Below are 27,781 nucleotides of genomic sequence, written 5' to 3'. Positions count from 1 at the left end.
CGATCAGTGAGTTAGAGAGTGGAGAGGGGGAAGAAGGGAGGGAGAGTGAGAGGGGGAGGGCCTATTTCACCCATGCAATAACCCAGCCGGTGATGGGTACCGAAACCAAACACGCTGAACGACTGCTTCACGATGCATCGTCAGCGCAACGCTGGGCAAGTTCATAACTTGGCAAAGAGTGCCACCTTGTGTGTGTGTGTGTGTGTGTGTGTGTGTGTGTGTGTGTGTGTGTGTGTGTGTGTGTGTGTGTGTGTGTGTGTGTGTGTGTGTGTGTGTGTGTGTGTGTGTGTGTGTGTGTGTGTGTGTGTGTGTGCGTGCGTGCGTGCGTGCGTGCGTGCGCGTGCGTGCGTGCGTGCGTGCGTGCGTGCGTGCGTGTGCTAGTCTTAATTAACATTCATCACTCAAGCCAAGAGGGATGTAACCATTACAGTACTTTGCAGTGAGTCAAGCTAACAGAGCTAATAGGCTGTATTGTCAGGAAGCCAACGGGCAAAAGTGTGGGATGAAGTGGGATGAAGAAAACAAACACTGTGAAATTGAAAATGTCAAGGTTGCACTTAGTCTTTTTACTTTTTGTTTCTCAGTTTCCTCCAAGCACCTCTGCCACTCTCTCTCTCTCTCTCTCTCTCTCTCACTCTCTCCCTCTCTCCGGGACCTATTTTGATGACACAACTTTGCGCCATGGCTTCAATCTTAAGAGATCTAGATCTCTTGCGTGGTGGTGGTGGTTGTGTGTGCAGTGCAATGGTGTTATTTACGCTACGCAACAATGCTCCTAGCACCGAGCGCAACACCGGCGCTAGGTGCTAAACGGCCCTGGACTATTCATAGATTTGTTTTGGGCGTTACATTTATCAAACCAATCAGAGTGTCGGGTGACATTACCTTTAGGAGCAAGGGTGCACCCTGCGCGAGACGTAGTGCTATCTAAGTGGCGAGATCAAAAGAGCACAGAATGCTTTCCTATAGCGACAAAACCAATGTCCTGTGTGAAGTGAAACACGCAAGTTTAAAATCTACTAATGTAATATAATTTTGTCTGAACACGCGGGTGAAACGAAAGCTCTCTGCTCACCGAAACATCAACACTGAAAATGGGAGAAATCTAAACGCAAGTGCATACCATGGCCGTGCATGGTCTCCAAGCTCACAACGCTTGTAAATCTGATCTTTTTAATGTGCACGCAACTACATACACTCTTTCTATCACTGCTCGTCTGTTAAACATCACTGCCTCATGCGCAAACTCGCCGCACGGCACCGGGGTATCTAGAAAATATTGAGCACAAAGCAGTTGTGCGCGGGGAAGATATGATTACACGCCGGCGCAAGCTGCTGAAATAAGTTTAGCGCATCGCGCCGGTCGCTGAAAATAGGGCCCTCTCTCTCTCTCTCTCTCTCTCTCTCTCTCTCTCTCTCTCTCTCTCTCTCTCTCTCTCTCTGTCTCTCTCTGTCTCTCTTCAGACACTTATTAATTTTCGACATTCATTTCCATCTTCTCTTTCTTTCTCATGTTCTCTCTCACTCATCTCTTCAGAGGCCTTTCAATAGGCTTAGAGAAACAGCAAACTGATTGGAGGACCCATTAGCTAGTTATTTTCTAACACTTGTGTGCCCCGATGACCTCGCTCTCTCTGTGTGTGTCTGTGTGTGTGTGTGTGTGTGTGTGTGTGTGTGTGTGTGTGTGTGTGTGTGTGTGTGTGTGTGTGTGTGTGTGTGTGTGTGTGTGTGTGTGTGTGTGTGTGTGTGTGTGTGTGTGTGTGTGCGTGCGTGCGTGCGTGCGTGCGTGTCACACACACACACACACACACACACAGACAGACAGAGACACACACGCATGCACGCTTGCGCATATACAGTACACTCTCTCTCTCCAACTGCCACAGACCACTGCTACTGATCTCAAAATGGAGGCTTGTCATTTCTAATTTGTTTGTTTTTTGTCTTAATTTCATGATGCATCCTTCATTTCATCCTGCTCCTTCATTTCTTTCCATATGTCTCTCTCCTTTCCTCTCGCTCTTTCTATGACAAAGAAAAATATCTCTGTCGGTCTCTAGCATATATACTCTGATTCTCCTTTTCCACTGTCATGATCTTTTTATAAAATGCAAAATCCTCTCTTCCTCTCTCTTTCTTTTATGATCTGCATATTTATACTTAATTTCTCTCTCCTCTCTCTCACTCTGTCATTCCTTCAGATACTTTCCATATCTCTTCTCGTCTTTTCTCTCACTCACACACGCACGCACCAACGGCGCACACACACACACACACACACTAACACAGAGACTCCAATTACCAGTCAAGTAAAACAAAATCACAAAGCCCCAGCAGCTGTGGTCAAAGACAACGAGAGAGAGAGAGAACAGAGGGTGAGAGAGAGAGAGAGAGAGAGAGAGAGAGAGAGAGAGAGAGAGAGAGAGAGAGAGAGAGAGAGAGAGAGAGAGAGAGAGAGAGAGAGAGGAGAGAGAGAGAGAGAGTGTGTGTGTGTGTGTGTGTGTGTGTGTGTGTGTGTGTGTGTGTGTGTGTGTGTGTGTGGTGTGTGTGTGTGTGTGTGTGTGTGTGTGTGTGTGTGTGTGTGTGTGTGTGTGTGTGTGTGTGTGTGTGTGTGTGTGTGTGTGTGTGTGTGTGTGTGTGTGAGAACAGAGATAGAGGTAAAAAATAGAGAAAAGCAAAGGGATACAAGAAATAAAAAGAGGAATACGTAGAGAGGGAGAGAGTTGTGTCGATGTTAACATGTAGCTGCTTGGACACCACAAATGGACACCCCAAATGAACCTTAAAACTTAAAAGACCAAAGCAAAATGTACGCCTCATGATTTACAGAAAGAGAGGGAGGTAGAATGAGAGAAAGAAAACAAGAGCCACAAAAAGGAGGGTGGACCATTCTTTTGACCTCCATAAACTCTCTCTCTCTCTCATTCTCTCTCTCTCTCTCTCTCTGTCGCCCGTATCTCTGAAAACCCTCCAATTAGGGTAATGAGTGGTTGGAGTGGGAGGAAGAAGGAGAGGAGGAGGAGGAGGGGTAAGGGGGCAGATCACATTACATCTGTCTGGCACAAGTGTCAATCAGCCCCTGACCATTTTCTGATTGGCCTCTCAGGATTAACAGCCGGGGACGTATGTGTCGTTCCGAAAGTCAATTTGTTTGGGGAGCAATTGTTTTTGGTTCACTCGACGTCTCGCGAATGTGCAAGGGTTTACAACAAATGCATGCTTGACTTTTTTAAATCACAAGCAGGCAGGTTTGACAGCGAAGCCTTGAGGTTCATGAGGCATGCCCAAGCAAGCCGTTAAGCAAGCGAGTGCCCGCGCCGAACAGCCGATGGTCTCGCGTGGCGATGAGCGCTGCCGTCCAAGTTGGCAAGCCGTGGTGTACGGAATTGATTATCACATGAACCGAAACAAGCACTCCCTCCGTGTCATTCACAGCAAGGGGTGGTTTGGTTTTGGCTCTGGCTCTGAAATAGCATGCATACACTACACACACACCGGGGACAATTGTCAGGGCCTATAGTGCACTGCTGCTGTTATACCGTTATACTGTCGCTGTCAAAGGTTGTGTTATGTCGTTAATTACCGGTTTTGGTAGTTTTTTATATGTCAAATACCTTTTTTATGTGAAAAATATAACTTCTTCGGATGTGCTCTCTCTCTCTCTCCCTCACTCTCTCTCTCTCTCTCTTGTTCGCTCTCTCTCACTCTCTCGCTCGCTCTCTCTCTCTCTCTCACACACACACACACACACACACACACACACACACACACACACACACACACAAACAATTTCACAGAGGAGGGCAATATACAACATTACAGAGATGGAGAGATTGGCATGTATGAGAAGTTTTGTGTAGCAATGAAAACAAGGTCAAATGTAAGCTAATGTGCAACGCCAAGTTCTCCTACCACAAATCAGAAACAACGATGCACTCGCATTTGAAGATGACTCATCACTACAAGGTTGCGTCGCAACCACTAATCACAAAGATGGATACACCACAGAATACATTGTACTGTTCCATAACATTTCACCACTTTAATTGAAAAGCTCTATGAGGAGACCGTATACGATTTCCACAAAAGCTCAGTCAACTGTCCTCTAACCAGACTCAGGGACGGCACCAGTTACCAGTTAATATTATGTTGCCATGACCTATGAGTACAGTATTCAGTAGCCTATATTGTATATTGATCTATTGCCAGCCAGCTGAGACGATCAATGTTATGATGGATTATTCTAAAGCACCTATTTGTGTGCATTACCCTTTCATTGCTTGTTATTCTGAAGAAAATTAGTTCTAATAAACGAATGCTGCAACCAGGCATCATTACGCACGCATGCCACACACAAATGTGTGATTTTAAAACAAAGACTATATTTAAGGATCTGGAGGATCTGTTCCAAAGTAACTTACTGTACCAAGAGAAGACACTCCTTCATGTTTGAATAGTTTTCAATCCAAAATATAATGCTGTAACATATGGCAACATTGTTAAATGCACCTGCTTGTCATTCATTCATTAAAAATGGATGCGGCAATTTTTTTAATACCAGATGTTTGTTAAACTGTAATCATTCCAGACATTCTGGCAGGCAGTTTAGAATTCTAGAGTGACCTGACAATTCTCTGTGTTGACCTACACATGACCCCTTGACCCTGCCAGTGTAAGTGCCATGCTCTGGCTACTGAGCCACATACAGTGTGGAATCCTTAGCCCTGACAATGTTAGTTCGTGCCAGACTAGCATGCATGTTTTATAGCGCAGATTTAGCACCATGTTCTAGCACATTGAGCCGCACAGAAAGTGGTACCTCTTACTCTGGCAGTGTCAGTGCCATGTTCTACCACAGGGGTCTTTCAACGTTTTTCAGGCCAAGGACCCCTTTGCTGAGAGAGAGATGAAGCAGGGACCCCCACTATATGTTGTATAAAATTATGTTGCAGATTAAACGATTTCATAGATTTCATAGATAGACAGTTAGCTCAGTACTTTATCTGCTCTTTTTTTCCCTCTACACCAAACCTCTTTGCCGAAAAATAGCTGATCTACAAGCTCTGCAGTGCGAGGCGTTGTGAGCTTGTAGATCTGCTATTTTCAGCTAATGTTCCCCTCAGAATAGGGATTCTAGGTTTGAAGTGGTTAATGTAAAAAAAAAAGAAAAAAAGATACTCCTATCACATTAAGATTTGGCGGCCCCCCTGTAGTAACTCTGAGGACCCCCTAGGTTTCCCGGACCCCTTGTTGAAGACATTTCTTCTACCACATTAAGGTACACAGAAAGTGGAACCTTCAGAGGAGGAGGTTCAACCCCTAACTCTGGCCATGTGAGTGCTACAGTATGTTCTACCACGTTCTGTCTGTTTCTCTGTGTGTGTCATAGCCACCACATTTATACGGCTTCATAAATCTTAACTAGCTTGTCTCCAGTCTTGTACCGCTCGCGGCTTTAACCCATTAAGACCTGGAGGGGGGGCGATTCTACCAATGTCTTCTAAATCAGTAGTTCTCACACTTTCAAGATTTTTCAAAAATGTAAAAAAATATCAGATGTGCAAGCTCACAGCGCGGCACGAAGTGCTGCTGTTTTTGAATAGCCAACGCAAAAATCTAAAATGACACCGACGCTCTCCCGGTTTTAATGGGTTAAGACTGGAAAAAAAAAATCTAAACCCCACTTGCGGTGTCGACCAACTCTTCATAATGTCCCCCCCCCCACTCCACTGAGTCAAGATTGTTTTCCATCCCTTCGCTTTCATCCTTTTTTATTCCTCTTGTTTTATCCCCCCCCCCAGCCCCCCACAACGCACTTGTTCCCTGATTCTGTTGTGTTTAATCTGGTTTTCCCACTTCCTCCTCTCTATATGTCTGCCCTCCGCCCACTCATACGTCTCTCTCTTCTGGTCTCTTCTCTCTTACAGTATCTTATCTTCCCCTATCTTTCTTCTTGTGTTCTTTTGTTCCATTATCACACAAATACTTTTCTCTCTACTCTACCTCATTTGTCTCTCTCTCTCTCTCTCTCTCTCTCTCTCTCTCTCTCTCTCTCTCTCTCTCTCTCTCTCTCTCTCTCTCTCTCTCTCTCTCTCTCACACTCTCTCTGTTCCTCGCTCTCTTCTCTCTCTCCCGTCTCCTTCCATGCACCACGCTACTCCATCTCTCTGTCGCTCTCACCTTCTCTCTGTCTACCAACCTTGCTGTGTCTCTCCCGTCACGTGTAAATAAATGACAGCTCTCCCCATCTCATTGACTGTCCCTGCTCTCATTCTGTCTTCTGCCCTGACTCCTCCGTAAACATTGTGTGTGTGCGCGCGCACGCACGCTCGCGCTGCGCGCGTGCAAGCTTTGTGTGTTTGTGGGTAATATAGAATGTCTCTCTCTCTCTCTTTCTCTATGTCTCCATCTCTCTGTGTCTCTCATTCTTTTTCTCTCTGTCTCATTCAGTGTGCATGTTGCTGCTTCAAAGTCCTTACTAAAATAGGGCCTTTAATTATAGTTTGCAGTGCAGGCGGCTGGGTGGTTAGCAGCTATAAGCAGAGGCTGAAGTGTATTTATAGCTGAACCTCGCCTTCTTGAAGGCCCGGCTCCCTGGCATACTGAAGGAGGCAGATCACAGAGTCAGGGCCCGGTTAGAGGCTTCTCCTACCAGCCGTGAAGCGGCTGCTTTGTCCCTCCCTGGCTGGAGGTCAGATAGTAGTCCTGGATGGTTGGGTTCAGTTTGGTTTGGCTTGAGTTGGGTTGGGAGGAATGGAAGGGTTGGATGGTCTGTCGGTTGGTGAAGCCGCCATGTGGCCCTGAGATGACTCACGGTGAAATACACACACACACACACACACACACACACACACACACACACACACGCATGGACGCACGTTCCCACACACACACACACATTTGCACATCTGCAGACTTGGCATATAAAGACACACAGACACACAGACACACACACCCACATACACATACATACACGACACGAGCGCAAACACAGACACGCTCACAAAGATACTCCTCCACAGGCTGTGGCAGACACACTGCAGATCAAATACCAAGACATATTCAGAGATATTGATAAGATAATAAGATAATACTTTTTGTGCAAAGAGACAAAGATTATGGCAATCTTCCATTTCTCTCTCATTCCCTTTCTTTCTTCCTCAGCCAAAGTCATTTAAAAGGAAGCTTTGTTTGTTGGCATGCCAAGCACATTCTTGCATTGTCTAAGTAGCCTACAAGTGTGATGCTAATATTCAAGAACATAGTAATGTAATGGGATCCTGCAGCAGTGGCTCAGGATGTGGCCATAGCTGAATGGGTTGAGCAGTGGTTCTCAACCGGTGGTCCGGGGACCACCAGTGGTCCTTGAGGGGGTTCCAGGTGGTCCCCAGCTAAATGATGGAGAGTTGGTAACCACATGGACCCTTATTGATCTTTAACTCTTGAGAGCGTAAAATGAAACCAAATGGACCCGTACGGGTCCATTTGGTTTCATCTTACTCTCTCTAAAGTTATATTATTGTTAAACATCTGCATTACTTAATTAAATCATTGTTATTTTGCTCAGTGTTTGCCTGTTATCTCTCCTATGGTACCAGCATCAATACGGCATGGAATTGTGGACAAAATCGTATCCAACGACAACAAGTTTTGGGCCTGAGAGGCTCATCAAACAGTAGTCTGTGGCTAAAATGCCGAATAATTAATGGACCTTGATGTGAAAAGGGTTGAAGGTCCCAGGTTTGTATCCTGGCCCCGGCAATGTGTCGAGGTGTCCCTGAGCAAGAAACGTAACCCCCAACTCCCCCCACCCCCCCTGTGCTCAAGTGAAGTCTGACCACTTGGGCAGCAATCAGCTGGGTGAAGCCCATTGCCTTCTAATTAGATGCAATCTAATTATTATTAGAGTGGCCACTTGGGAATAGAGACGTTCCTGCTTCATTTCCTGGGTTTGTGTCGAAGTGTCCACGAGCAAGACGGTTAACCCCCGACCTGCTCCCAATGAGCAGGTTTGTATGCATCATTTACCATTTAACCCATTAAAAAGCATCTGTGTCATTTTAGATTTTAGCTATATATATATATATTTATATATATATATATTAGGGGTGGGACGATATATCGATATATCGATATATCGCGATACTTTCTCCCGCGATAAATAATCGATATCCTCCCGAAAAATATCCATATTAAAAAAAAAAAAAAAAAGATTTTTTTTTTTTTTTTTTTTTTTTTAAGTTTGGGATACGTTGTTTTTCCTACTCTGTATTTGTGTAATGATGATTTTGAACTGTTTGGTGCTATTTTATGTGTTTATGAATTGAATACAAGGACTATCGTGATATATCGTTGGTGAATTTTCATGCAATATATCGTGATATCGCAATATATCGATATTTTCAGATATCGTGATATATCGTTGGTGAAATTTCATGCAATATATCGTGATATCGCAATATATCGGCATTTTCAGATATCGTGATATATATCGTTATCGTGGGCCTAATATCGCGATACATATCGTATCGTGAGGTACCCATATCGTCCCACCCCTAATATATATATATATTGCACATTGTTTGGCTATCCAAAAATTGCAGATATACAAGCTTTTAGATCTGCTATTTTTCATGAATTACTACTGCTATTATCATGAAAATGTGTGCAAATCTTTGAATATACATATTTCTTAAAGCAAACATTTTTAACTCAAATCGTTGCTTCTGGGGGTCCCTGGGAATAAATATTTTGAGACGGGGGTCGGCGGTCAAATACATATCATTTTCGGGGTCCTTGACATGAAAAAGTTTGAGCACCACTGATATAGCAATTGCTATATCAGGGTTGACTCTGAGGAAGATGCAGTAGCATCGAAAAACATCAGTCACTCCTTATTTGTACTAGCACTTTAATAAAAGAGGCTTTAATTGTCCGAGCTGAACACACACACACACACACATGGTGTGCGAGTGGATGTTTACAGACTTTGTGAGGTTGTGATCCTCTGATCATATCGGTTGCCGTGGCGATAACCTCGGAAGGGCTACTCGGAGCAGCCTCTCTGATCTGTCCCTTTTCCTCATCTTTCTGCCGCTCTACCCTGCTTCTGTCGCTGTCGGACGAAAACCTGTCCTTTTTTATTTTCATAAAAAACATATATTATTAAATAGTGAAAATAGCATTCCACAAGCTCACAACGCGTCGCATGCTTGTAGGTCTGCTATTTTCGCTGCTTTTGTGCGACACTCTTGTATGATGAAGTAGTGAATTCATTAAGAGAAAAAAGTTGAAATATGGAGATACAAGGTTTGTACCCGGCAGCAAGGTCCTATTGTAGTTGGTGTGTGTTCCTCCTCCTCAGCTACCATCATTACTGTGCTCTCTGTTTCTCCTCTGTAGTGCTGGAAAGAACCTAAGTACATGTACTAAAGTACTGTACTTGAGTACAATTTTGAGGTATTTTTTTTCCTTTGCCTCAGTATTTCTACTCACTACACCTCAGAGGCAAATATGTTTTACTCCACTGCAATTACTTTGTAGATTTTAGATTATTATTATTACAAAACATACATTAACCAATTAAGTGAATATAAGCTTGTAGATCTATTTTAGCACTTTGTGCTTTTGTACTTTAATTATATTATTTTTTGATGCTAATACTTTTGTACTTTTACTCAAATTTTGAATAGAGTACATTTACCTGTAACACAGCATTTCTAATTTGGTATTGCTACTTTTACTTAAGTAAAAAAATCGGACTACTTTTTCCACCACTGCTCTTTGTCCCTTCCGTTCCCTCTTTCATTTGTTTTCTCTTTTCTGCCCATTTCGGCTGGCTTTCCGAACTTTTGTCTCCAGTATCAAAGGCCTTGTAATTTACTCCACTCCGCCCTCGGACATGTACACATGCACACGCTCATAAAGGCCCACCACACCAGTGGTGGAAGAAGTACTCGGATGTTTTACTTAAGTAAAAGTAGCAATATGGTTTAGAGTAGGGGTCTTCAACAGGGGGTCCGGGACCCCTAGGGGGTCTTCAGAGTTACTACAGGGGGGCCACCAAATCTTTGTGTGATAGGATTTATTTTATACTTTAACCACTTGAACTCTAGCATCTCTATTCTGAGGAGAACTTGAACTAAAAATAGCAGATCTACAAGCCTACAACACCTTGGGCTGCGAGGCGTTGTGAGCATGTAGATCGGCTATTTTCGGCAAAGAGGTTTGGTGTAGATGGAAAAAAGAGCCGACCAAGTATAGAGCCAACTCAAGTATTGAGTGTTTAAGTTGTTAAAAGTCTGAAAATACACATTAACATGAATCCAACACAACACTGATGGGTCCCTACTTAATCTCTCTCTCAGATATGGGGATAAAGAAAGAGAGGCAAGGTTGACATGGCTTTTACATTTGCAAAGGAGGGATGAGGGGTACATAGGGAGAAGGTCAGGATGCTGAAGATGGAATAGCTAGGTAAGAGTAGAAAAGAGGAAGGAGTTTGCATGTTCTCCCCGTGTCTCCTAGGGTAGGTACCCTCACAAAAACATGCAGTAATCCTGGTCACTATACTGCCTCCCCCTGGCCAGCCGGGGCGCCTGATGGAGGGGAAGGGAACTGGTTGGAATAACGTGTTCCTTCCACGCGCTACGTCCTACCAGGGAAACTCTCCCCTGTCAGGTGATAAGAAGGTCAGACGGCTCTCATGCATTGAAGGAGGCATGAGCTCGGCCCTGGCCTCCCTAGGCTGGCAGAGGGAAGGTAGTGCCCAGGATTACATAGACAATTGGCACTGGGTGTAAAAAATAGGGTTACAAAATCGTGGGATAAAAATGTTAGAGTAAAAAAGAAAAAGAAAAAAAAGAAAAGAGGAAGGCCAAAGAGGAGTTTTATGGATGTTTTAAACCTGTGATGTGACAGAATAAAGATGATTCTGATTCTGAGAGAGGACATGCAGGTGGCAGGAGTCTCAGAGGAAGACACAGAAAACAGAACCAGATGGAAACAGATTATCCACTGGGAATTAGCCAAAAGACAAAGTAGAAGAAAAGTAGCAATACCACAATATAGAAATACTCTGTTACAAGTAAAAGTCCTTTTAAAAAAAAGCCAAAGTATTAGCATCAAAATATACCAAAAGTAAAAATACTCAATGCCATTCCCATTTTATACTTTATTTTTTCTTGCACTTTAAAAGATTACAGATTATTAAAAGATTATTAAGATTGCCAATCTCACAACGCTTCGCATCACGATGCGTTGTGAGCTTATCCACAAGTTTCCTACAGCATGGTGGGCATCACTTCCTGTCGATTTGATCAGGTATCAGGGATCAAATTGACAGGAAGTGATGCCCACCATGCCCTTGGAAAATTGTGGATAGATGTGCTATTTTCAAACAACATTGTGAAATGGGACATTCTGCATAATGAGTAGCGTACTGTTAAGTATATTAATACTTAGCACTACTAAGTATATTTTGATGCCAATATTTTTTGTACATTTACTCAAGTAAAACTTTGAATAGAGGACTTGTATTTCTACATTGATACTTTTATTCAAGCCTCTTAGCAGGTAGTGTCAGTGCTGCCCCTGTGTGGTGCTAGGTAGTACATGCATCAAAATGACAGTAGATCAATGAGCAGGTAGTTTCAGTGCTGCCCCTGGTGGCAGGCTGTACGTGGTACATGCATCATAATGACTGCACCTAATGAGCTCAGAAACTGGTACTGGTACAGAGATGTACCCACTGCAGTATGCATAGTGTGTGTGTGTGTGTGTGTGTGTGTGTGTGTGTGTGTGTGTGTGTGTGTGTGTGTGTGTGTGTGTGTGTGTGTGTGTGTGTGTGTGTGTGTGTGTGTGTGTGTGTGTGTGTGTGTGTGTGTGTGTGTGTGTGTGTGTGTGTGTGTGTGTGTGTGTGTTTGCGCGTGCGAGCGCGAGTACGAGCGCAGGTATATTCACTCGTGTGTGTGTGTGTGTGTGTGTGTGTGTGTGTGTGTGTGTGTGTGAGTGCGAGTGTACTGTGTATGTGTTCTCTGGTAAGCGTGCCACACTTTTTTTGCCTAGTTGTGTGGAACAGCAGATGTGCTCAAATCTCCCCCGAGGATGTCTACTCTCTCTCTCTCTCTCTCTCTCTCTCTCTCTCTCTCTCTCTCTCTCTCTCTCTCTCTCTCTCTCTCCCTCTCTGCCTCTCCCTTCTCTCATCTGTGTGTCTCTCTCATCCCTCCATCTTTGTCTACCTCATTCTATCTCTCTTCTCATCCAGTAGTACATCCATACATACATATCCAGCAATGTTTATACGCCACTGCTTTCTAGATAATAAGACAAGTACTTCAATACGTGTTCCCGCCTGTCTGCCTTCTCTCCCTCCCCCTCCCTCTCTTTCTTACTTCCTCTGAACATAGTGTGTGTGTGTGTGTGTGTGTGTGTGTGTGTGTGTGTGTGTGTGTGTGTGTGTGTGTGTGTGTGTGTGTGTGTGTGTGTGTGTGTGTGTGTGTGTGTGTGTATTCTATTGGTTTTTTTCTGTCTCTCCCTCTCACCTTTTACATACACGTACACACATTTGTATTGCTACACCTGTAAGGAGCTTCCACTGATTGTCATTGATTACATTCTTTCCCCAAAGACTAACCCTAACAATAGCCCTCGTATCTTATTAACACTGGCTTTAACCACTTTAACCATACACATTAACTAAAACAATTGCAGATATACAAGCTCAGTCAGAACCCTAAAACAGAAGATAAAAAAGTAGAGCCTGCTACCTAATGTCGGTGTCGGCATCAGCCAGAAAAATCCAGTGTCGGTCGGGCTCTGCAAATAAGTAGAACTGCAAACCTCCTCAATGCTCCAGGACTTTCCTCACCTTTTTCTCCTTGAGAGGACAGAAGTTCCAGAACGAACACACAGACAGCACCTCCACCACGAGCAACCCACTTCCTCTCCTCTCTACAACCTCCCTCAATTCCAACTAGGCCACTCATCACCTGACCACTTTTAGCTTTCCATAAATCATATGCAACCCTTCGCCGCCTCTCCCTGGAATTCAGCTGCTATTTCGAGCCGTAAAAAAAAAAACAGCCAGGGAAAGGGAGTACGTATACGTATGTACATTCATTCTTCGGAGGAATAATGTTATAATTCCATTCACGAGAGCATATTTCTGCCAGGGGCCAGGTGTGTCAGCGCTGAAACACTGGGGTCCTCCGGGAGGCGTGCGATGGAGATAGAGAGGCGGGGAGGGAGGGAGGCAGGGGACACGACAGGCGACAAGAGCACTTATAATGAAAACTAAACGCTGGTCGCTAAGCCCTGCCTCGCTCCCTGACTCTCTCACTCTCCCTCCTTCCGTCTGTCTCTTGACTCTGTGACTGTCTGTCTGTCTGTCTGTCTGTCTGTCTGTCTGTCTGTCTGTCTGTCTGTCTGTCTGTCCATGCAAGTATGTGCGTACGTGTGAGTACAGCATTTGAATATATCTGCGTGTGTTTGACTGTAGAGGATTTTTCATTGTTATGATATTGCATCAGTGCTGTGGTAGTTTTGATGCTTTCAGATGCAGATATCAACCCCATGACCTAATACTGCCAGTCTTCTAACTGTGTGATCCCCTTTGTTGTCTCCCTTTCAGCTTCCCTTATGTCTAAACAAAAATACAAAATGGAGTTGACTACCCAATTATAGGAAACTTTCATACAAAGAAAGCATCCTTAATAATTCTCTGCAGTGTTTTGACAATTCTGTTAAAATCTTTATTGTGCTGTTAGGGGACATTGGTGTGGAATACAGTTTATGACAGAAACGCATAAGAAATCATTTCTTAATATATCACATAGAAGCACCAAGATCAGTGAAGTGGTCAACAGCTCAGTATAATGCAAATTGCACTGATCTCATAGTCATACAGGCATGAAAAACTGCATGGTGTTATGTTCGCTGAACTGTAAACACAAGTTATGATAAATGGGTCTGCCTGCGGTTCACCAGAGCCAGCATGTAGACAATTAGTTATTTCCCCACAATTGTTTGCGTTGGTTTCAGGACAGGGAAATCAAATGCAAATGCATTTACATACACAAACAAATAGTACGCTGCAAATAGACAAATCAAGTTAAAGCAGTGGTTTCCAAACTTTGTAGCTCGAGGCCCAAATTACACATTTGGTATCTCCTCAGGACCCAAACGTACAAAAATACATTATGAATTAAGCACTTAAACCCTATTTAAATGTGAAAATAGCCGACCTACAAGCTCACTGCTATTGTGAGCTTGAACATCGGTTCTTTTCACTATATCTAAACATTGTTTTTAATGGAATGGACATTAAATATCACTTATTCTATCTCTCTCTCTCTCTCTCTTTGTTCCTGTGTGTGTGTGTGTGTAGATGTGTTGGACAGCATGGCAAGGTTTAGCTCTCCGGGAGTGTGGAACTACACTATGGTGACACTGTCAGAGCACGAGAGGGTTCTGTATGTAGGGGCCCGCGAGGCCCTGTTTGCCCTGGACCCAAACAACATCAACAGACAGCTACGGCCACAGGTAACACACACACACACACACACACACACACACACACACACACACACACACACACACACACACACACACACACACACACACACACACACACACACACACACACACGCACACACACTTCAATGCACTGTAATTGATTCTACTGAATGCAATTTTAATACAGAAGATTCAAGGATTAAAGCTGCCACAGTGCCTGGCGACCTATTGCCAATGCCATAAAGAATGTTTTGCAGCATATTGACTCATTCAGTGCCACTGGACGTCTAAGACGTCCGTTGTATCATAAGCCCTGTGCTTCCGGACGTCTAAGACGTCCAAAAAAAATAAAATATTCAGAACCCAAGATATCATGATTTGAAAATGTTCTGCTCCATTCACTGCTTGTTTAACTTCTTACTGAAAAAGGCTGTATCTCGGCTCCTAAGCACTTTTTGGCTCTGGCACTCAGAGCCAAACTGCCAGAAATAAGTCAGGCACTGAATGAGTTAAACATCCCATTTTCACTACTATGGGAAAAAAATGTAATCTATTTAAGATCCCATTTTTTACTACTTTTAAAAAATGTAATCAATTATTTAAGGTCTTTAAAAAGTTTATAGCTGACACACATCTCTTTTTCTGGGCTCTTTTTGGGTGTAATTCCAGTGCGCTGTTTTCTTGTCACCGCGTCTTTCCGGAACTGGTCGTGTCTCTTGGTTTCATGTCTTTGAAACCATATTTACATTGAAAGTTCATCTTCTAAGCATGTGCTCGTGGAGAGGTTTCCTTCTATAGACAAAACATAATTTCAGTGTATTACGTAGCGATCTTTATAGTCTTTACAGGGGCAAATGCCATGAATGTCTTATGCTTGGTTGGGGATGAAAGGGCGGAAATTATGTTAATGCAGCTATACATTTGATTTTATCCACAACCTATACAGTATTTATTTAGTGATCTGCATGAAAATGCATGAAACATCGATGTTACGTTAATACAATTCACTTAGGAGTGGCAGTGGCTCAGGAAGTAGAACGGCTGCTTGGGAAATGGAAGGTTCAATCCCCGGCTCCCCCTGAGTTATTTTATTGAGCAAGACACTGAACCTCTAAACTTCTCCCGAAGAGCAGGTTGATGCCTTGCATGGTTTCCTCCGCCGCCGGTGGGTGAATGTCTGTGTGAATGGGTGAATGTAATGCACATTGTAAAGCGCTATAAAGGCGCTATATAAATGCACCATTTACCATTTACTCTTCTAATATGACTTCACTCCGAATTATCCATAGCCAGCAATACACAGGCGTGTCATATTTTACTATTAGACGTTTGGTATTTTCCGGACCTCTCATGGAAGAATAGCCTCGGAAATGTAATTTCTCCCATAATCAAAGTGATGCCCTTACACTGCGGGGGGTGCAGAGTCGTCAACAATGAATCTGCGGTTCAATATTATCCGGCGATGAGTCGCACAGAACATGGCAGTATGTGTAATAATCCATCTAGTTCACCAGTCACTAAGCCTTTGATGAAGGAGAAATGGATTTTATGCTATCAATATTGTCAGTTTTGTTGGATAGAAGCATTTAACCATTGTCACATCTGGATTAGAATGTATAAAAAAAAACATGCTAAAATTAGTTTTCCAGCTTGAGGGATAGTATTGTTACAGAATGCTCGCAGTGTGCACTGCGCACCAGCAGCCAATATGCAATCCATCTCAGCTTAATAGAATGATTTTGAAAACGCCAAATGACTTGCCTCAACAAATTTGTTTATACAATGAATAATAGTAAAAAATATCACTTCCATGCGGCTGTTCTTCTCAGCAGACAAAACGCAGGCAATGAACTTGACATTTTATATTCCTCACATGAGTCGCAGGCTCACAGCTATGGCAAAGTTCAAGTTGCACCACAGTTTATATTATGTTCATTCTAATGTTGATAAAAAATAAATTTAATTTAAATTTAATTTAAATTAAATTTGAGTTCTTTTGCTTTAATAATTGTTAATACCACCAAATAGTACACTAACGTGGTCAGGGTGGGAACCCATAGGTTTATGCATAATTAAATGTCTCCTTGTTGCAATTAGTGTTACATGAAATATGATGAAAACCAGTATGTTTCCTGGGACGTCCAGGGATAGAAAATGTCAAATTTGCGGGGGAAATATTAAACCCTAATTTCCATTTGTCTGTGAGGTAACAACTGGCTTGGGGCTCAACTGGCTCGGGAATCGCAATGACGCATAGCAAACGTTTTAATCGTCACCTAAATATTTGTTTACATACACAACACTGATTATCTACAATGCTACTTTCACGGGATAGGAGGGTATATCCTGGTTTTACAGACAACATGGAAGACCCCAAATTATGAGTAATAAGAAAAATCATGTTATGGGACCTTTAACTTGGTGTCCCTATATTGGGCATGCTTTTATAGGCAAATATGTTCAGAGACAGCATATCTACAAGCTCATAACACGGCGCGATGCAAAGCGATATGAGCTTGTAGAATGGCTATTTTCAAAATTTTTGCACAACACCGTTGTATGATGGCGTAATAAGTCATTTAACTTGAAATTAACAATCCATAGTCCGGATATTACAGTGACCTGGGATCGTCAGCTTGCAGACATACTCAATACCTCAGATATGCATAGATAAGGGCTGAAGTTGGCTCAATTTGGCAAAGAATGATTGTCTGAAATGGATTGTGTGAGGGCACACACACACAGACTCAAATTTACATTGAGCCACCTCAGTGAGTCAATCTGTTTGGCTGTGCTCTCTCAATTGTTGTCTATTTGGATCAATACTGTTAAAACGGTGTGATGAAGGAGTGTAGGGGAAGCAGGGCTGAGAGAGACATACACAAAGCTGCCGGCTACGTACAGGGGATTGTTATCTGATTAAGCTCCTGCAACAAGCCTTTATTAGATGTGCACACACCCACCCACATACATGGAGACAAAAACTTGGCACGTGCAACAACACTAAAACAAACAAACAGTCAAACTACCTCTTTCCACGAATGCACATACAAACAAACAAACAACTCTCTCTCTCACACTCTCACACACACACACACACACACACACACACACACACACACACACACACACACACGCACACGCACACGCGCACACGCACACACACAGCTGCAGATTGTAGCGTGTGTTGCGAGCATCCCTTCAATCTGAGGAGCACATGTTGTCAGTTCCCTTGTTGAGAGGCTGAGGGATGGAGGCATGTAATGCAATGTGATGATGGAGGATTGGAGGGAGGGGTGAAGATAGAGGGAACATAGAAAAATGAGCCAGGAGGTAAAGGGAATAGTCCACCTGTCTCTCTGTGTCCCTGCATCTCTCTCGCCATCTGCCTGTCGCTCCCTCCTCATCCCTCTGCCTCCTCAGCTCTTTGTCTCCTAGTCCTCCTTCCTTTATCTTTGTCTTAGATGACCCCACCCTTTTCCTCTTGTTTTAATCTTTTTTCTCATTTTCTTTCCTGCCCTTTTTCTGTCTTTTCTCAGTTTTGCCCATTTTCTTTGTCTTTCTTTCATTTCATGATGTAAATGTAATAAGATTGTTTTAGCTGGGATATCGTATCATATGGATCATTGGATGTGTGATATCAGCAAATATTGAATCATCTGGCAAATTGAAATTGTATGGTATTGTAATGAAAGGTTGTAATTTACACCCCTACTACTGCACTTAGGTGTCACCCTAATCAAATCCTATCTCTGTCTCTTTCTTTTACCTCTCTTACTCTCTACTCATCTCCCTTTGCTCTGTCACTCATGCCCCCCCCCTCACCCCCGCCCCACCCCCTCTTTCTTCCTCTACCTCTATCTCCTTCTGTCTCTCAGATTGACTGGCCTGCCCCCCAGGATAAGAAGAGAGAATGTGCCACCAAGGGCAAGAACAACCAGGTACAGTTCTCAAGTTGATCTCATTGTAGATTCAAAATCATCCTCTCGTTTTATGCCTTGTTCACAGCCTTGACCTTGACTGAGCCGCATAGTGTGTTTATATTATATGCCACAGAGATCCATCTCTCTCCTGTCTCTCTCCACTGTACTGTGGTGTAATGGGCTTGCCTACCGAGACCCTGTAACTAAAAGGTCAGGTTTGGTTCCTAGTGTGTGACCCCCCCTTGATATGATAGAATACAGGTTTATATAATGGTGTATGTGCACTCTCTCCTGCTGGATTTAATGCTCCTATGTTTCTATATGATAGTACATTCATCTGAACCCTACATAGAGGGGCGCATCTGCCAGGAACTTTTCTCTCCCATTTTTCTCTTCATTGATTGTGTGTTTTTGTGCACAATAAATAAATAAACATATACCTACATAGATAAGTCAATCACAAAATGGCCATAATTGCAGATGCTGTGATATACATATTGTGTTCCAATTGGAACATCAATATGATTTGGATGTGTTGTTTTGCATTATTCATTGCGTCGGTGCACACTTCAACAGCATCTGTTTTCAATTCATTTCAATTGAAAGAGTTTTACTCATTATGTTGTAGACAGAAAGGCATTAAAGTAGCACTTCACAAAAAAATTAAACAAGCTGAGTCAAATTAGTGTGGGATGGTCCTGACCTTTCTCTCTCTCTCTCTCTCTCTCTCTCTCTCTCTCTCTCTCTCTCTCTCTCTCTCTCTCTCTCTCTCTCTCTCTCTCTCGCTCTCTCGCTCTTTGTGTGTCTATCGACAGACGGAATGTTTCAACTACATCCGTTTCCTGCAGAGCTACAACCATACACACCTGTACACCTGTGGCACATATGCCTTCCAGCCCAAATGCACTTATGTGGTGAGTGTGTGCGCATACTGTATACTTGACACGAATACTATAGAAGAGCATGGTGAGAGCTGAGACTCACAGAGCTCACAGCTGTATCGTCACATACATTGACCACTGACCACCTGTTTCCCCACGTGTGTATGTGTGTGTGTGTGTGTGTGTGTGTGTGTGTGTGTGTGTGTGTGTGTGTGTGTGTGTGTGTGTGTGTGTGTGTGTGTGTGTGTGTGTGTGTGTGTGTGTAGAACGCAGACTATTTTGTGCTCAACAATAATGCCCTAGAGGATGGGAAGGGCAAGTGTCCCTATGATCCTGCCAAAGGTCATACTGGCTTGATAGTGGGTAAGTGCCCATCTTTTTCTTGTGTGCGTGCATGTGTCTGAGTCTGTCTTCAACTTTATGTATGAATGGTTGACTGTGTGTTCCACATACACGTAGTGTGGGTGTGAATGAATCAGTTGTTTGCATGCATTATGTTGGATCAGATTTTTTGTTTGCACAGTATTGCTGCCGTGCACCTCCTGCACGTTTATTCTAAGGCTTCATCGTGATATTCATATATCACTATGAATGGTGTTGATCATTTTAATATTTGTATTCCAATTGTAATACGAATACGAGTAAATGCGGACAAAGAATTTCCAGCACAATTTCTTACTCTGTGCCAAGAATTGTTTCCAAAGAACCTTGGGGAGAGCAAATGATACTGCTTAACATTTTTGTTTGTTTATTTGAATAAGGCAAGGCCAGTTCATTTGTATAGCACAATACAAAGGCTTTAAAATGAAATATTTCCACCTTCATGCATCATTAATAGAATTTATCAAATTCTTCACAGCACCTGACTCTAGTCCTTCCCCAGACTGCAGACCAGTGAGCAAACAAATGAAACTAAATAGCACTTGTTTATTGCCAACAACATAAAATAACTGGCTAATAACAATAAGGGGTTTATACATCCATTTATTGTCTATTGTTTTGTTCAGTGATATAGCGATAACAGTAGTTGGAGTATCACACCTTTATACTTACTTAATTACTGCCCTTAATTTTGCCCGCTGGCATGTAGGGCAGCAACTAGTCTCTCAAGCCAGACTATCTCTTCCACAATCTTCGGATGCCACAGAGAGTCTTATTCTGCCTGTATTTCTTCCCAAGTACAGACTGTTAAGCGGAAGAATTTGAAAATTGTGGGATGCCAACATGTTTGTCTAGACAGACTAGGTAGCAACAAAGGATTTCCACTGCTGTCTGTTCTGTTCTGTGTCTTCATAGTACCCAAGGTGTGATGCTGGGTCTTCAGCTCTTTTACGCCTAAAGGTTTTTGCTCTCTAGGAGTGTGACAAATAAACAATCCAAAAAGGCGTCTGCGAATATTTCACATCAAACTATTCATCTAGATGATGCCTGTATGCCATTCATACAGGTTGATGCTTTTACTCGCGGTGAAAAATCTACCTTGTTTAGCTTTTTTCACCGCATAATATTGGCGTTCTGTGTGGATTCTGTCTAATAAACACTCCCGTTGTGTAAACACCTTAGTTTATACTTTGACGTATGACGGTATATCACTCGTCGAAGAAACACAGTTTTTTACTTGAAGATCAGGTATTTTTGGCATGAGACGGAGTATAAATTAGGCTTTATCCTGTAATGTTGGAAGGGAGCTTGCCACAACAAATCTGGATCAGAATTATGTCACATTGCATTGTGTGTCTGAATTCAACGTTGATGCGTGTCAATCAATCGTTGCCTGTATGCGACACCTATGGTGCGTATATACATGTATGTGTGTGTGCGTGCGTGCGTGAGCGTGCGTGACTGGTCGTGCAGGTGCACAAATGTGCACACATTAATTTAAGGGTCCCGGTTCGGAGGCTTGAAAATATGGTTACCCTAGTCACAGGGGGGCAGAGGTCTATGGTGCCCTGACGCCTGAATTATACTTAGTTGCACACAGGTGTCACACACTGAAAATAGCATTCACGTTGCGACACATTGTGAGCTTGTTGATTGGTTATGAGTATAACTCTAATGATCTTAAGTATAGTTTTATCTCCACATGCATGTTGATCCTGTAATGTGGGTACAGAACCTTCAACCACTCTCTCTCTCTCTCTCTCTCTCTCTCTCTCTCTCTCTCTCTCTCTCTCTCTGTGTGTCTGTCCAGATAAGGAGCTGTACTCTGCCACGCTCAACAACTTCCTGGGTACAGAGCCTGTGATCCTAAGGAACCTCGGACAACAACATTACAGCATGAAGAGTGAATACCTGCCCACCTGGCTCAACGGTGAGACAAACAAAGGGAGGGTAATGGTGACAGAGATAGACAGAGGGAAAGATAGAGACGGGGAGGGAGAGATAGAGATAGGAAAGAAGGGGGAATGAATGGATGGAGAGAGAAATAGAGACGGACAGGATGGAAGTAGGGAGTGGGAGGGAGGAAAGGGGAGGGAGAAAGATCAAGGAAATGGAGAAAAGAAAAGATTGGGTAATGTAATGATGAGGGGATGGATGGAACAGAGGGAGAGAGAGAAAGGGGGTGGAAGGAGAGAGAATGAGACCTATAAGGAGGAATGACGGCGATTCAGAAAGAGGGATGGAGGCCAGAGTGACTGAGAAAAGGGAGAGAGAGAGAGAGGCTGGAAAAGGAGGAGGGAGGAAGAACAGTAGACTGAAAAGAGGAGAGAAGGAGCAGGAGGGGATTAACTCGATAAAAGAGAACAAGAGAACTCAATAAAGACAACAAGAGAAAATCTCTAAGAAGGGATGATAGAGACAAGAAGGGGGTGGGTGTGTGCGTGCGTGCGTGCGTGCGTGCGTGCGTGTTTGCGTGCGCACGTGCGTGTGCATGCATGAAGATGGAGTGCTAAAGAGCGAGAAATGACACAAAAGAATGAGAGTAGGAAATGAGGCGCAGACTGAGGGAGGAAGATGACGAAAATATCATTATCAGGTGTGGGGAGGTGGAGCGAGGGAATGAGTCAGAAAAGGAAAATAAGTAAAGAGGATGAAGTGTCTGTAACAGGAAATATATGGCTAACAGCCAAGAAAGAGAAGCAAACATTAGGTCCTAATGTTAAGATGATAATGATAATGAGATAGAGGGGGGGGGGTGGGGTGGAGGGGAGATAGATAGATAGATAGATAGATAGATAGATGCATGAAGATAGACAGACAGACAGACGGATAGACGGATAGACGGATAGACGGATAGATGGATGGATGTATGGATGTATGGATGGAAAATAGAAGAGAGATAGATGGGGTGAGATCAGGTGTAAGAGTGGAGGAGCAGGTCAGACATATGAGTAAGACTGCTAATGGAGACATGCAGAGAGAGAGGGAGCAGGTAATAAGCAAGACGAGGAGAGGGTGGTAGAGAAGACAGGGAAAACAGAAAAGAATTAGGGAGAGATGATTGGAAAAAGGAGTAGCTCCTAGGAGGAACCTACGTGTGTGTTTGTGTCTATTAGGATTTTATTATCCTTGCTTCTCTTTTTCGCTCTCACTCTATATCTTTCTTTGGATGTGATTTATGTCTTTAATATTCTTTGTGTTTATATTTTTCCTCATAATCGTGTGTGTGTGTGTGTGTGTGTGTGTGTGTGTGTGTGTGTGTGTGTGTGTGTGTGTGTGTGTGTGTGTGTGTAGAGCCTGACTTCGTGGGTTCTGCGCTGGTGAGGGAGAGTGGAGGCAGTAAGGAGGGGGATGACGATAAGATCTACTTCTTCTTCAGTGAACGCGCTGTGGAGCTGGACTGTGACACAGAGCTCACTGTAGCCCGGGTGGCTCGAGTCTGCAAGGTACAGGACACTTTCAATGCCTCCGTCTCACACACACACACACATTTGTCATGTAATTTAGATATGATGCTCTTATACCAGTGAGTGTACATCTCACTGTTAGTAGCAAGGATTTATTCCCCCGTATCTTCCTTGGTGCACATTGTCTCCTTCAAGAAGCACTTCAGCTGTTGATGGATATGCAATTTGCTGGGATCAAATCTGTGATGTTATGCTGAACGGGCAGGCTCCACCGTGCTATCATCCTATCACATTAAACTCGACGGGGGTCGCATTTCAAGAGTTTTTCTACTGTCTCAACTGACTGGGTAGAAAATGAAATGTATGAGTGCCTAGTGGCACAGCCAGCTGCACTGACCACATGTTCCACGAGGACCAGCGCTCGATCCGACTCCCATCATCTGTCTCTCTGCCCTCGGTTTCCTGTCTCTCTACACTCTCCTATCTGAATAAGTAGAACATAAAAAAAAAAAAAAGGGTCTGGGACTGGGTTTTTTTTCCCTCTTTTTTTCCCCCCCTTCAAAATATTTATGAATATAATATCATGAATATAATAATATTCAACAGTGAACATAGAACAGAGCAGGACGGTGCAAGTTCAGGAACTTTATGATAATTCAATCACGCCCACTGAGCGTATTATACACAGGATTCAAACATTCTAGAGGCTGAGCATTGCTTTATGAACTTGGAAGGATACAAGAAGGCATTGTCCCCACTGGGGATGCTCAGTGGCCAGCAGTAAAAGACTGCAGCCATACAGAACTGCTCCCAGGCATAATAAGAGGATGAGTGTGAAGCAAACGTTGTCTCTGAATAAAAGGTAGAGAATATTACTCACTTGCTTTCCTCCCACATGTTTTCCCTGCGGGACCACGGATTCACACACTTTGATGTGTACTGTGTATTTAAACACACTGTCTAAGGCCCTTTGTCCGTTCGAGCACCTCTTCTTCAGCTAGTAGCTTTTCGAGTGCAGTTTTCCTTCTCTGTGTGGTTGAAATATCTTCCAACTCCTCGCCCTCAGCGCTCTGAGTGCTGAAAACAAACCAAGCTCCCTGCAATATCAGGAGATTGCAATAGCGTGTCCTTGTCCGTAAGCCTGAATTACACTTGGTTGCACACTGGTGTCGCACACCGAAAATAGATTTACAAGCTCACAGTGTGACAGTGTGCTACAGTATAACTTAGGCTTCACACACAGCCACACACTACGTCTACCTGTAAACAGCAAATACAGATGGCGTATCCTCTGCTATACTCTCAGTGTTACTGTACATGAAATGAATGTTTTGTCTGCTGTTTGATAAATGATCAACTATCTGAATGTACCTTCTGAGATGTTACTGCACCATTTGCCAAAGCAAATTATTTGTGGACAATAAAATGTTGCAGAATTGCAGAACAAACAAAAAAGAATTGGAAATAAAAAAGATCATGAAAGCTAGAGGTTTTCAGAGGTTTTTTCTAGTCAACACAGAACCACAATAGTGGATAACTAGCCCCCAGCCAGAGGACCGAGTTCCATGTCCCAGTGTTTATCCTGCTCAAGTGCCCTCGAGCAAACGCTGAGCCTCGAGCCCTTAAGAGGCACCATTATATTCCTGACCTTGCAGTCAGTCTCCCACATGGAGAGCGGCCTTCAGTGATAATGATCATACATAATTAACCTCCTGTATCCTTCGTCCTTTCTCAGGGTGATTTGGGGGGTACCAGAACCCTACAGAAGAAATGGACGACATTCCAGAAGGCTCGTCTGGTGTGCTCGCTCCCTGAGCGCCATGTCACCTTCAACAGCCTCCGGGCTGTGTTCATCCTGCCAGGGCAAGACTGGAGAGGGACCACCTTCTATGGCATCTTCCATGCACAGTGGTGAGTGAGAGCCCACCACTCAGCACTGTTGTTATTATTATTGTATACTAAAGGCAAAACTAAATGGGGAAAAGCATGTAGTATCATATATTAACATTAAATAAGCAACTGACTGAAACTAACACCACAGAAGGTGACTAGAACTATAATATAAGCTAAAATACATCAATTAATAATACAAATACTTACAGTATGCCTATATTTACATTTATATTTATTAATAGTTATCCACTACGCTAACCCTTTCGGTCCAAGTGCAAACTACCTACTTTTATTTTTGTATTTTTAAAATGTTTAGGTTTTTTTTACCTTTATTTAATCTTAGTTGTAATTCACTACTCTTATCTTATAAGTATATCTATAAATTTTTTCATCCCTACCACGGTGCTGCTATGACACCTGGATTAAAGGTCTATCATAACTAGAAAAACTAAAGCTAAGAAAATCACAATGAGAAATATACTAGTTAAACTGATATACTTCAAACGTTATTTCTGGTCCTGTTTCAATAACATATTTTGTTATTAGGGTTAGTTATGGTATAATGATTCCATGGACCTATATTCCTTTCAACCCGATCTCCAGAGATTACCGTAACATTGCACGGAACGAGTGCACTTCATTCCGTGGATAGCCGCCTCGGAACTCCCGAATTGCGTGCATATGGTACGGCGCTGCCTTGTGACAAAACCATTTCGGAGGCGCGCAGTCACAGGCGAATTGTCCCCCCGTGAAGGACCACCGAGGGAGCTAAGGCGACCGAGTTGCCGTCCTGAACGGTGGGACATTCGCCTGTGCCTACTCAGCGCCGTTTGAGTTATGTACCGATAGGCACAGAATCGTAAATTTTATTGTGCGGACTGCTCTGCTTCCGGGTTTTTCCGTGTTGCGACTGGTTACGCCCACCGTGGGACTCGCCGTACATATGCACGCAATTTGGGAGTTCCGAGGCGACTATCCACGGAATGAAGTGCACTGTTCCGTGCAATGTTACGGTATTCTCTGGAGATCAGGCTGATTCCTTTATACATGCTAAATCACTATCACATCAAGCTGTACTGAATAAAATATGGATTTCTTATCAATTTGATACCATTTGTAGTAGAGTGAAACCATATTATCGCAATGCAAGGCAAATTAGTTATATTTCTAGTTTTCTAATTAGAATAAGACCAGTCATAACAGATTTTTGATAACTTATGTTTCAATACCAATCAATGAACTATGTCTTAAAATGTATTTGGATATCATCAAATGGGGAGCCGCTTGTAAATCAGGGCCCCATGAAACGCATCATGCTGAGCTCACTATATGTATGAAGATTTACCTAAAAAACATGTGTCTTCCTGTCCATGGAATCCTCCTAGATTTTCACCTTTAGGTTGCACCCCTTCCAACTATTGTTACAGTACTGGGGTTGTTTTTAATATTCAGGTGTCTGTGTGCATAGCTTGCATGGTCCTTTGGTGCTACCATGCACCCGCATGGCTCAAAGGCAGAAATGGGAGCAGAAATGGAAGCAAAGGAATAGCAGGGGGTTAGTTAGATGAAATTTGGGAGTTGGGAGACTTGTCTCTAACGGGCAATGCCCTTTCATGTGAACCCCTTTATGTTCAGATATCATATCACAAAGGGAATCGTCTTTTGAACTGGAGCCTTTTAATTCTGTTTCCACATCTCCCACTGTCAGTATAAAAAGCTGAATCCCCGTTTATCCTCTCTGGGTAACGTGCTGAAGGGAATCCTTAAAGCCCTCTAGCTTTTTTTGCAGATAGCATTGGGGATAATTGGACCTTATGTAAATTACTACTTGAAGTTCAGCTCAGCAGTCTGAGCAAACAGATGAGTGTTTTACAGATCAGAAGATGACAGGCACTGTGCTCTGGTGTGACGTGTGGCTGATAAAAACATGTTTTGTGTGTGTAATGGTGTTCTCAATGACCCATCTCAGAATCTACTTCACAAGACCAAATCAAATTATTTTAATGAATGTGACCTTTTCCTTTCTCCTCTTACCAATTGTTCTGTCACAAGGTGGAAAAAATAACAACAAATAAATAAAGTTTCCTTATTTATATTTCAAGCTAGATTTAATGTTGTTTCCAAGTGTAGGATGCCTGCAGAAAAAAATGTAATGAACGTAATGGACGTTCCCGCAAATAATCACATTAAGATAATGAACTAAGGAACGTTTGTCAGCTGCTGAGTACGTCGTCTTTCTGCTGTCTGGTACAGAAAGTTTATTGCTTGTACATCAAATTGTCTTAGGCTAAGGCTACACAAACAGCAGATACGGGCTTCTGTCCTGCAGTTTAGTTTGAGATGGCTGCCGTAAATTCTCTTTCCAGACAGTATTTCTTAACCACTTAAACCCCAGAATAGCTGAAAATGGCAACTGTTTTCCCCCCTTTCACTAATTTAGTCGTTATGCCAATTACCCTCATGTGTATAGTCCCTGTCACTGCCAACCCGTACTGTTGGTCTGCGGAGGGTGTAGACAAGGATATGTCTCCTCTGATACACATGGAGCTGCCAACTGCTTCTTTTCACCTGGCAGTGGGGTATTTCACTGGGAAGGGCACGAGGCATGTGGAGGAACATGCTATCCCTCAGAGCCGTTCTCCCTGCTGAACACCTCGCCCTACCCTGCTGGCTTCCCACCCACGAACGCAGCCAATAGGCTCTATGCACAGCGGCCGTATCGGAAAGAAATTGGGCTTCTTCCTTACTTCCCTCACAGGTCTTACCAATTATACTAATGAAG

The 27,781-nt window shown here is 43.2% G+C and overlaps 1 protein-coding gene across 2 annotated transcripts in view; it reads left to right on the top strand.

Moving 5' to 3' along the window:
- sema4c (sema domain, immunoglobulin domain (Ig), transmembrane domain (TM) and short cytoplasmic domain, (semaphorin) 4C) overlaps positions 1 to 27,781 on the top strand; it is a 50,132-nt gene that overhangs the window by 5,687 nt on the left and 16,664 nt on the right. For both annotated transcript variants that reach the window (XR_013933400.1, XM_080432336.1), the window contains exons 2-8: positions 14,387 to 14,541; positions 18,393 to 18,455; positions 19,253 to 19,351; positions 19,585 to 19,681; positions 21,510 to 21,629; positions 22,994 to 23,145; positions 24,842 to 25,017. Coding sequence is in view for 1 of the 2 variants with exons in the window: in XM_080432336.1 (XP_080288462.1) it covers positions 14,387 to 14,541; positions 18,393 to 18,455; positions 19,253 to 19,351; positions 19,585 to 19,681; positions 21,510 to 21,629; positions 22,994 to 23,145; positions 24,842 to 25,017 (862 nt within the window). In the remaining variant the exon portion in view is untranslated. The remainder of the gene's footprint in view (positions 1 to 14,386; positions 14,542 to 18,392; positions 18,456 to 19,252; positions 19,352 to 19,584; positions 19,682 to 21,509; positions 21,630 to 22,993; positions 23,146 to 24,841; positions 25,018 to 27,781) is intronic.

Source organism: Gymnoscopelus braueri, assembly GCF_963280865.1.
Source record: "Gymnoscopelus braueri genome assembly, chromosome: 7".
NCBI classification, from domain to species: Eukaryota; Metazoa; Chordata; class Actinopteri; order Myctophiformes; family Myctophidae; genus Gymnoscopelus; species Gymnoscopelus braueri.
This window is presented reverse-complemented; position numbering and strand designations above follow the sequence as displayed.